At 40.1% G+C, this 12112-nt stretch overlaps 1 protein-coding gene across 1 annotated transcript in view; it reads left to right on the top strand.

The window, feature by feature from the left end:
• The window catches only part of LOC135938024 (uncharacterized), an 83679-nt gene extending 71574 nt beyond the window's left edge, over window positions 1–12105 (top strand). Inside the window, exons 8-17 of the mRNA XM_065481510.1 lie at window positions 2771–2899; window positions 5814–5963; window positions 6122–6250; window positions 6787–6968; window positions 7038–7146; window positions 8831–9082; window positions 9406–9626; window positions 9938–10311; window positions 10539–10641; window positions 11614–12105. Coding sequence (XP_065337582.1) covers window positions 2771–2899; window positions 5814–5963; window positions 6122–6250; window positions 6787–6968; window positions 7038–7146; window positions 8831–9082; window positions 9406–9626; window positions 9938–10311; window positions 10539–10641; window positions 11614–11790 — 1826 coding nt within the window. The 3' untranslated portion in view covers window positions 11791–12105. The remainder of the gene's footprint in view (window positions 1–2770; window positions 2900–5813; window positions 5964–6121; window positions 6251–6786; window positions 6969–7037; window positions 7147–8830; window positions 9083–9405; window positions 9627–9937; window positions 10312–10538; window positions 10642–11613) is intronic.
• The last annotated feature ends 7 nt before the right edge of the window (window positions 12106–12112 follow it).

Genomic DNA, 12112 nt, shown 5'->3' with positions numbered 1-12112 from the left:
GATAAAAGAAAGGTCAGAACAGTGTATATACATATATATTTCTTGGTAATTTTTCATCCCAACACGCATTTTCTGATACGCAAATAATTTAGCATTACCATTTCGGCAACTATTTATCTTTTGAGGCTTAAATTGATTTTTAGAATATCAAAAGCCAAATGGAGACTGAACTGTTGACAGGTGAACCATAGCAAACATTACATATTGAATGCTTCAAACGCTTTTCCCGTTTTAATTTTTAAATCTGACATAAATGCAGCGGATCCAACATGTTCCTCTTGCCCATTAATGTATAGAGTTCCCCATCAACAGTCTCTTTTGGCTGAAAATTTCGTGTTGTTTGCTTTCAATTTTGTTGGGCGGGCCAATTATTTGCACTATTTTCCGATGGCAAGAGCGCGGGTTAGTGAGCTGCTCGTGGTTTTATCAGCGTTTACATGTAGCCGCACAGAGAAAATCCAGTCGCGCTGAAAATACACAAGCAGCAGTATAATGGAGTGTGCCAATCAGATAATATTGAACACGGCGAACGCTCTCAGTCAGCCCTCTGCTATCTAGTGAAACAGTGTCCTGCTAAGCCGCCTCAACGCATACACACGTTCTCGCGAGTGAACACAACAACACACGCTCTGAATCATATTGGGAATTACGGCTCTCACAATAGCCTACCCTATACACCTTGATTGTTTTGACTTTGTGAGAGCAAATATTGCGTTGATAACGTATTGTGCTCGAGTGAGTGAAGAGTCAAAAAATCAGCTAGCGTTGCCTGAAGATGATGGAACAATGAAATGGAAATCCTAAATTAGGTTATTTGCTAACTTCATCGTGACAGAGAGAACTCATTAAATGGATGCAGTATTTCATTTAATTTTCTTTAATGTAAATTTATTTTAAATAACAATATAAAAATAAAATTGGATCAAACTGTGAATTTATTTTTTGCTACATATTGTTTGTAAAATATTTTTAATATTTCTGCTATTTTAATTAAAATACTAATAACCAGCCCGTTGGCTCGCATTGTTAAGGCACTCTCAGGAGTGTCAAAGCAATGAGAGGTATTTGAGCAGTTGGGAGAACTAATACTGGCTACCCAATTGTCAGAAATGGCAAAAAGTGGTTAGTTTAGTGACTCCTCGAATTGCTCAAATTACTCAACGGGCTGGGAGGCGGACCGGCGCCGACTCGCTACTTGCTGGTTTGCACCTTTCCAGCATGCGTGATTTGGCTTCACGGGACGAATGTCTAGCGTTTCAATGCAGTCCTCGGTGCGGAGGCAAGTGGCCCTTGAGTGGGCTGGGTCCCTGTGCGGCCTGGTGCGCCCATGTTATCCGTTCGCGGTGTTATTGGGACCCGGGTTTCAGCATTCGTGCTAGTGCAGTGCGCTCCCTTCCCGGTCCTCGGACAAGGATAAAATGAGCAAAAAAAATACATGTATTTAAAACATTATGTTAAAATTACAATTTATTTAATTTGTTTTATATAGGATCCTGCGATTGAATTGTCAAGAATACAATTTTTAATACTAAAATTGTATATTCTCTAATAATTGGTATGAAACTCTTTGATGTCCTACAATATCACTGTGCATCTCGCCACAGTCATATTTTTTAGTTTGAATATCTCTGCCAGCCAACTTCTAGCTACTGCTGTTCGCCAAGCACTTCTGCACAATTTTTCGCCTCGCAGAGCAAAATAAATTAGCACGTTGGTGGCTGTGGTGTTTCGGCGGCCAGACGTTCAGCAAGTAGTGGTGTGCTGGCTGGTTGGTGTGATATTTCTTCATGCGCGAGGCGAGAACTCGTAAATTAGCCCGTTCATCTCTCATCTTTGTGCTGCCTATGACAACAGAGCGCGAAGCACTGCTGCGCTGCCGGCCGGGTTAACTGGCTCAGCGCAAAAATTCACCATTGTTCTCACAGCAGAATCGACTCCGACATCGCCAGGGTTGATAAAATTAGGCAAATCACAATTCTTTTTAGCTTTTCAGTAAAAAAAATAAAATCTTTTCTAACACTGAATTTTTGAACAGAATTAAATTTTGTTAGTTTTTGTTTCCTTCTCGGTGTCTTATGTTTTGCAAGAGAATCTAGGAAGCTGAAACTGTGACTTAAATTGGCAGCCTTTAATAACGAACTTGCAACAGGATTTCTAGCCTCGAGAGAATAAAGAAAAAAAGCTGTAATATTTTAGCTGCAAAGGGAAACGTGTATGCCGCGACTTCATTAATTTTCCAACACCTTTTTATGCAGCTCAGGGATATGTAATTAAAGTTGCGTGACGTTGTCCACGATTAGCAGCCCTTTGTGATTCCCTCACATTTCATCGCAGCGAGAAATTAATAAAAAGGCGAGCACACCGCCGTGTGACGATTTTAATCAAAATCTTTTGTCCACCACACCTTTTCATTTCGGCGCTCATTGTTAACGCCTGTCAGACCAGGCGTTGGGTTTTGCAGCGTGTATATATGGACTAGCTCTCATTTTGTACATGCATGCAGTCGGGGCGAGCACCGTACCGCCGGCCTGCACTGCGGTAAAATGTTTAATTAAAAATTAAACGCCTCTACCCGGTGGAAATATTTATCGAGGAATATTTCATTTGAGCGGGCTGAATATTTAATGTGGATCGCTCGATCCGTAATGGAACGAGCCAAGTTTGATATGCATGTAGGAAAGCGGGGTGCTAATGTAATGGTCACTTGAATAATGCATGAGAGTCGAGGAGGAGTGCTCACGTGGATTTCACAATACTTTTCTGTCCGCAGGAATTGCCGGGCCGCGCGGCCGACCCGGCAAAAATGGCCAAGATGGAACTCCGGGCTTACCAGGAATTAGCGCTTGGACCGTGAACGGGGCCAAAGCTAATGAGCTGCTCATTCCACCCTCCATCGCAGGTAAGCGCCTCTTTCATTTCCATTAGCCCGACCAAAGGCATTAGTGTGCCGATTGAGTAGTGGATTTCATTCATCTCGGATGCGAATGTTCGCGTTATACAGACTATCCGGTAGGCACCTCTATATACACTCAGAATTCAATTGCAAATGTGGCAAGCGCTTAAGCGTACTCCTGCATTATGTATGTGAATATTTTAAGCCCGAATCATTTAACTAATCGTCAGTAAAAGGATCTTTGACTAAATTTAGTTTACTCCAAAACGTCCAAAACTAAAAACTATTTTTACAGATGTTGCATATGCGTTTTCTAAGATGAAATAATCATTCTTTTCTTTAGTTAAAGGAGACATATGAAATACTACAAACGATTAATTTTATTCTGAATTCAAACATGAAAATAACTAGAACACATTTATTCCCCCCCCCCCCCCCCAGCTAAACGGACTATTTGGACCTGATAGAGCAAGGAATTGCCTCGCTTGATTGATTGAAAAAGTAATTAGGTTTGGGAAAAATTATGATTTATCTACAGCTGTCTAAAATTGTTATTGAAGTTTGCTTTCGTAACTGTAGATGAACCCTTTTATGAATAACAGATTAAAATTTTCTGCAGGGAAATATTTAGTTTACCAGTGCTTGGATTTTTCGATTCTTTAGAAATATTGCGGAAAGAATCGTAATATAAAACGACCTACCCCACTACTTTTTTTAAAATAACATTTTAGCCTATAATGCCATCCAAAAGTTTAACTTAATGTGAGAAATATTCGATTAAAATGAAAATAATATTTCCTACTGCTTTGAGAGAACACTTCAACATTAATAATCATAGATAGAAATTTAATTCGCAGAAAAACAACAATTCTGAGTATTATCGACCGTTGGAACAAAAACAACCGAACAGCACATGAAAAGTTTGCTACACCATTAGGCTAGTTAGGCAATCCAGCAGTTTTGTTGCAAATCCAGCTGTGAATGGTGGGAGCGAGTGTGTTCGTACCCTGCTTCAATGAAGAGCATTTTAATTAGACCCCGTGATTGAATAGACAGTCAGCGAGCAAACAAAAGCGCTGACGCCGCATCATCTGATGCTCTCCTCTTTTGCACAGCGAGAGCCGAATAGTGCTTTTTCGCCGGCAGAATCCCATTTGCAAAAGCACGTATGTTCGTTTCATTCTTGTTCGAACTCTTCACGGGAACGAGCAGGCGTCTCGTCAAAAAGCATTGCTCCGATTGTAAGAGCGCCACCCAAACTCTGCTCACACAATGACGCCTTGCTCTCCAATTATGCGTAACGACGTTCAAATGTCGCACAACACGTCGGATAATGAGTGCACGCTCTTCAGGATCCACTCAACTTCAGCAGATACACTTTTTTCGACCATCACTGACTAAATCAAACTCGATGGCTTCACTTTAGAGGTATCTGAGAGGAAATAACTAGCGTAACGCGTAAGCAGCACACCTGAACGGTTGCCTGCACGAATTAGAGCAACTGAGTGCATTAACGGCTGTAAGCTGCACCTGCAGTTGCTTACCAGGGACGTGAAAAATAGTTGAATGTTGCTCACAATGAGGCGAGGGTCAATTTTATTATTTTATCATTGAGCCGGGCTGAAATGAGATTCGATTTAAATCAAATTCATGATTTATTCATGTGTATCAACCACATGTGTCTGAAGTTTCCAAAAATTAAGAAATAGTATTAACATTTAAAATTACCTGTAAATTGCCCTGCTGATCCGTAATAAACCAAAAATTTGAATCTAAATTGGGAAAAAATAAAACAGGAGCAATTGCAACAATTTTTTATTTTCAATATATGAATGAACTATTTTTCTTATATACTATAAATAATTGAAAGATTTAGCGAGCCAAGTTCCAATATATGTCATATTTTGTTAATTTTTGTACTGAGGTAAAAACACCATAATGTCTGACATCATCACTTCTTTTCGTTTCATAATGTTTCCGATCTGAGTCAACTTCAATTTAATTCGATGATTGTTATCGTTGTCATTGATACATCTATCAAAAAACTTGCCACCAGCTGCCGCAATTATTGAAATTCGAAAGGTTTACAATTTTTCACAGCCCTGCTTCGCTTGTTCAGCTTAGTGGATGAAAGCATCCAGCGGCTCTGCTCGTCAAGCTATGGCTACTGTGTAGCTCGTCAGCGTGTAATTTTCTCAGTCGTTGTGCGAGCAAGCCTCTTCTCAAAAGCTCTTGGGATTTTTCAGTCCATGCGCGCCCGGATTTCAGTCTGCTCGCTGCACCGGCAATGAAATGAAACATAAAAGCTCCTGCATTTACCGTTGGCTGCGACAAAATGTTAAATATACAATTTGCTGCGCGTGGAGGGTGAAAGAGAAGCGCAGGTTAATATGCAGTTTGCTTTCAGTGACGTTGAGCGTTAAGGAGCTTTCACGCAACGACTTCTCTTTTTGGACCGTTGATTTCGCTTTAAAAATTCAAATGAGATCGGGTGAATGGGTTCATGTGTAAGATAAATACACGCTACAACTCTACTTGAGCCAGGATTTTCCTCTTGCTGAATAAACATTTGCTTGGAAATTCCAACCTTGCTCTTCTAGAGTGTCTCTCGTTTAACACAGCAGAGAAGAAGTTTAGCCTGCTAAGGTTTATTTATATTTTTCGTCAGACCAAGCCAATGTCTTCTTGGTTTTGGGCCTTGTTTTGACGGGAAAAAGGAACTATTTCTATGAACAAGAATTTGTATAATATTTCGATCTGTATAGGAAAATTTGAAGAATCTGTTCACATTTTAAATAAATTAACTATTGTATTGGATCCCTTTCAAGGGCTCAAAAGGAGAGTGAAAATGAGCGTGTTTTAGTTAGTTAGTATTGCAATTGGCTCAGTCGCAAAAGCTTACCCCACTTGACAATTTCAGGAGCGGGCCCCAATTTAGTGAGTGGCAAGGCGATCGTCGTCCATGAAAGCGTCAACGTGCGCCTCCGATGTGCAGCCTCAGGCCAACCGAAACCAGACGTCGAGTGGTACCGGCTCACAAACTCGACCATCCCCCTCGGCGCCTGGCAAGGTACTTGCTTTTACACAAATTTCAGCCGCAAAGATTTGCTCCGCTCGAACCTCAATGGTCGCCAATGCGAATCGAATCGAAAGCCTGAGTGCGGCTCCTCAACCCGAATTAATTGCATCCCGGCGAGTTAATTAATTATTGGCCGTGTGTTTTTGCAGCTGTGTCGGTCACCGGGCACACGTTCAACATCCCCAAGATAAACCGCGAGCACATGGGCATCTACCGCTGCATAGCTAACAATGGGGTGCCGCCACAAGCCAACCAGACGTTTGCAGTCGAGGTCCACTGTGAGTTACAACAACAACATTATTATGCTTTGGTGGGAACCGCAGGAATTCGGCCCTCGCCCGCTTTCCTTTCCGTGTTTGCTTTATACTTTACCGCATTGGTTTGAGGCCGAAATACGTAAGAAAAATCAGTTCGCTATGCTTTTGACTTGATAGCAAGCACGTTTTGGTTTTCTGCTCAAAGGGCAAAGGAGCGTTTCTGCTAATTAAATTCATGGGGTGAACAGATAAATTCGTAGAACAGATATATAGTTTATGTTGAATTATAACATTTTTTACTTGATATTGCATTTCAACTCCAGATTTTGGTAAAATACGCGGCAATTTTCAATTTCAACACTGAGCTAAGAACTAAGAAGCGTCTTTTGGACTTTACAAAGTTTCAAGTAAAATATTTCATATTCCACTCTCATGCTTTAGAAGCATCAAAACTTTTAGCAAACTATTTTGCATCACTTTGAATCTGCATAAGAAATTATGCTTCCCGCTCGACACGCACGTCGAAGACGTTGCCTAACTTGAATATCTGATTCCAGTCCCTCCGTTGATCCGCATCCACCGGCAGAGAGTTTCCGCCTACTCGAACTCGACTGCTCGGCTCGAGTGCGAGGTGGAGGCGTTTCCTGAGGCCATCAGGTACTGGGAAAGGGCCGACGGGCGTCTGTTGGAGAACGGTGACAAATACCGCATCTCTGTGATAGAGATCGGCAGATACAAGGTGCGACAAGCGACGCATTAATCATAGAGCAACATGCGCTCACCGGCGGGAGGTTTCACGTTGTTTCAGGCCCGCATGCAGTTGAACATCACCAGAATCAATTCGCACGACTACGGCCGCTACCACTGCATCAGCAAGAATGAGCTGGGCCAGACCACAGGCGTGTTCACAGTGTTCGGTGAGTAGTCGGTTTAACTCACACGTAACTTGCTATGCGGGCTGTGCATCATCTGTGCGGATTATTTACCCGCAGTTTATTTGTCGCTTCCAATGTTGCACCATCACTTGAGCTATTAGTAAGCTCTCGTGTATCGTGTTGCGCAGAATGCTTGGAAAACTTAATGCGCTTAATACCACCAAGTTAGCATTGTTTGCGAACAGAGACGCTGTAATGATCGACAAAGCATAATAATTAATTTCTATATCTGACAGACACATGATAAGCATTTTGGTGCACTGGAAAGCAAATAAATTGAATTATTGGGTTGTGAATCTTAGACGGGGTTTCAATTAATAAGACGATTTGAAGCCAAGATAGTGACACACGGATTTTTTAGAGCGAATATGTCACGATTCTTTTAGGCAGTTTTTTTTGTAAAATTCAGATGGATAACACTTGGCAACAAAAATTTACGAAACTTTTGAATCACAAGTCACAAACTCCCAAGCTCTGCAAAAGTCGACAACTGATTACTTGCTATTAATTAGTTCAATTCGAACACATAAGTAAATTGTATACCTTACAAAATTAACTGATCCAACCTGACCTAATAATATATCTGTAAAACAAAATTAAATTAAAACTACGTTAAGAAAAAATTCAAATTGACAATAAAACAGAAAACAATCATTTTATACTTTTCTAATTATTAAGAGAAGTTTCAATTGAAAGCTATAAGCAATAAAAACGGTCCAAACTCAATGTTAAATTGGTTCGGCTATTTCCCTCTTTTTAGAATCAACAGGTTTCAAAAATCTCTTAATGTGTTAATAATCCTTCTTGAAATTTTTGTGGGAAAATTATTTAGTTGCTGACAATTAGTTACACAATTTTGCATCCGTTTTATTGGGTTTAAAAACAATTTTATAGTCCAAACTGTGACCCAAAAGTTTTCCAATAGTGTTATTCGTGCTTGAAAAGTGTCTACAAGCGAATCCGGGGCACAGAAAAAAATCCAAGCGTCTTAAATTCCCTAACATGTTTCACTTGGAACGAAAATTATTTTATCTATTTAATACTCATTTCCACAGTGTAGGTTTGTTTAATACAACATATTTTGTCCCCCTCCCTGCGTAACAAGTGGAAGTTACATTTTTTTTAAATGAAAATTTATTGCGTGTCCGCAAGGTTAAGTTCCAACAAGCTGAGGCCACTAGTTGAGTTGCAGTGAAGGCTCTATTGTTTTAACCCAGTGGTATTTTTCGTGGGGGTTACTATACATACTGTTCAGGAAAAGGTAACAACTTTTCTCTTACTGTGCACTTGTCAGCCAGAACGAAGTTTCCTGTAAATTTCCTCTTATGAAAAGTTGTTGCATTTTTCCCACCCCTCGCTGCTGCCACCCATCGCCGGCTCGGCTGCGCCCTTATTACATTACACACACTTTTTACTCTCTCGCCAACGAAGCCCAACTTCTTCCGCAGCGAGGAAGATGAATTCCAACAGCTTCCGCGAGCTGCAAAACTTCTTATTTCTGGCGCGAATAAAAGTAGACGCAGAAAAGTGTTGTAGAAGTTGTCCGAGTGCATGACTTGCTTTTATGCTCGGTTCGCGTTCAGGTGCTTGCTCTCCCCATAAAAAAAAACCCACCTACTTGCGATTGAGTTTACTAAACGCCTCTCCTCTTACTTCGCCTCCGCAGAAGTCGATCCGCGTCTGGCGACGCCGCCTCCGATCGGCAACCCGGACACGACCATAATTGGGCAAATGCCACCCGAACACAAGTCCATGGAGGACCTCTGTCCAGCGCCCGTTTGTCCAGAGTGCGTCCCAGAGCCTCCTACAAAGGGCAAGTGCACGGACGGCGGACTGTCTCTCTTTGATCTCATTGGACGCATGGAAATCAGACAGTTTGGAAATGAAACCTACCCTGGATTGCCAAACAGGACGTTTGGTGAGTACAATTTCATTCTAGTACCGGTTTTTTTTAAATTTTAAATATTGAAAAAATTCACCCAATAAAATATGCAAATTCTATGAAGATTAATCAGTGGTATTTTCTCCATCCTCATACCACGATTTAAATTGAATGAAATACACATTAACAATTAAGAGATATTTGACCAACACATTTTATTTTTGAGGCCATGAAAAAAGCTAATGGATTTTTTTTTTTAAATTGGAAAAATACACATTTTCTCATTCCATTTAGTAATATTAATAAGACGCTTCCTTTTCAGATAAAAATTGTTCCAATGCGCTATATTATATTTTCAGATTGTATTCTATATGCCGTTGGCAAGCCGGTCTTCCACAGATTTACCGACAAATCGTATGGCGCGTGGATGCGCGACTCGCACCCTCGAAATGACATAATGGCCGATAAATACTGGGTGACCAAAGAGGAGGACAACAACCACCTGTTCGAGTTCTCCAACAAAACTCAATACAGGAAGAACGTGCCATCAAGAAATTACACGCTCAGCCCACCATTCATGGTAACAAAACCACACAAATGCAGATTATTAAATTGTATATGATCAGTTGCAAGTTTTTTATTTTGGGATAGATCAATATAAAAATAAATCGCAACGCTCTTCCAGTTCATTTTCAAGCGAATGCATTTTGAAATATTGTTTAGTCGATTTCATCTACATGATAATATGCGCAGGAAACGGGAAAATGGAATAAATGTGTTGCATTTGGGTCCGTAGTTAACACCCTTGTCAGTTTCACTCGGGTTCCCACTTCCATCCCTTCGCACATTTCAACTTCAGATCCCTTTTGACCATAAATTTGCTTCAATTAGGGCAACTCACACGTCGTGTACAACAGCTCCTTCTACTACAACCAAAAGAACAAACCCCACATTGTGCGATACGACATGGCTACCGAGAGCGCGCGCTCCGTCGAGCTGCCTGGGGCCTCGTCCACAGACAACAACAAGCTCTTTGATAAGGGCTTCAACTACGTGGACATTTCGGTGGACGAGAATGGCCTCTGGGTGGTTTACGGTCTGCCCGAGAATAACAACACCGTCGTTGTGAAGATGGACGCATTCACCCTGAAGAGGGAGTATTCGTGGAACATCAGCGTGGACCACCACAAGGTTGGAGAGATGTTTATAGTTTGCGGCGTTCTCTATGCCGTGGATAGCGTCACCGAGAGGGACACCAAGATCAGGTATATAATGCGCTGACAGCTGACAGAAGGCACGACTCTCTCGCAATCCTCATACGCAATACATATAATTTATCGACCGGACACAAGCACATGACAAAATAAATTATAATTAATTATTAAATGCGTGCAACTTGTAATCATTATAACGTAAATTGAAATATATATTTGATGGCAATGATAATTTAAAATTTAATATCAAGGTGTTATATTGTGCGGATTTGTTGCAGATTCGCACTGGATTTGTACAAGAATATGCTTCTTGACGTATCTCTTCCTTTCACAAATCCATTCCGGAAAACCACCATGATCAGCTACAACGCCAGGAGCAAGGTACGAAAGAGGATTCTGATCATATTGAATGTCTTTCAATATGTCGCAAAATAAATACGAGATACCGCGTGCAAACAGAGGAAAATTGAATAAATACAAACACAAGAGCTTTCCTCTCTTCTCCCTGGAGACCTGTGCACTGCGTGTGTTGAATTCTAAGAAGTTGAACCACAGCCGATAAAAACACCCCCTTTTTTAGAGCAATCCACAATCCCATGAAATATTAAACTTATTGATTTTGTTGAATCAATCAACACTTGATACGGTAACCATAATTTAAAATTGCTGCTTATTTGCAATTAAATAAACAATTGATTTGGTTTTTTTATTAATATAGATTTCGTACAACGGATTCTTTTCTTTGGAAAAAAATAATGATTTTAAGTAACAAATAACACGTACATAATATGCTCTGTAAGCAGAATTGAAACGTCCAAGACAGCAAATTAAATTCTTCACAAGACCAAACTAAATTCAATTTGTCTCTTCAAAATCTTATCGTCACTTTAAGAATGCATGAAAATGATTTTTATATGTAATTATATAAAAAAAAGGAAAAACAGCTTGAAGGCTATACTGCTAAAATCTTGATTCTACGTCCACACAGAGTTGGGCCAGTGAATTTTAATATTTTAAATTAGATAAAATACCCAATACATTTTTTTTGATTTCATGAAATACTTAAAATTAAAGTTTGCTATTAGCTACTATCTTTTGAATGGTAGCAAGGTAATATAAAAAATAGTCACAAGTTCTCAAGGTGTCGCGAGGCATATAATATTTTCGTGCCTCCCAATATATTGGCGGCTTGATTGGCAATTTGACAAGGTGTGAAATTGTGAATTGTGGACCTCTCAGACCTAAACTTTTAAGTTTAAAGAGGAGCCTTTGTATGAAATTCCCCCATGTTTATTTTAGTTAAAGACTCATAGTTTGACTAAATAATAAATAGTACGGCACATCAAATTGCAGGAACTTTTCACCTGGGACAAAGGCAATCAGCTGACATATCCGATTCGGTACCACGAGTCTGGCTACAATTCGACTAAAGAGGATCCAAACTTTGCTGCTACCAATGTACAGAAGACCGACTTTGAAATCTACCAAACCTCAGAAGCACCATACCCAGACAACACCCACGATCAATAAAAAATGCAAGTTCACTGAGAACAGCTTGACTTATTAAGGTGGCGTGAGATGCAAAATGTTTAAGGAAACGGCTGCAATATGTATGAAAAGTTTTCAAAGTGCCTAACAGAGTTTGTAATGATTTTGGGAGAAATTGTGTATAGGATAAGCACAAATGGCATCAGTTCATATGTTGGATGGAATTAATGTGTTTTGCCTGAGTTGCAAAGGAGATAGTGAATAGATTAAAAAACTTCTCGATAAACAGAAGCGATATTAAAATTAACTATTGTGTGATATGTGTTGCAAATAATAAATGTTGTAATATTAAACTAATTTGTAG

Source organism: Cloeon dipterum, chromosome 2 (assembly GCF_949628265.1).
Source record: "Cloeon dipterum chromosome 2, ieCloDipt1.1, whole genome shotgun sequence".
In the NCBI taxonomy this organism is placed as follows: Eukaryota; Metazoa; Arthropoda; class Insecta; order Ephemeroptera; family Baetidae; genus Cloeon; species Cloeon dipterum.
This window is presented reverse-complemented; position numbering and strand designations above follow the sequence as displayed.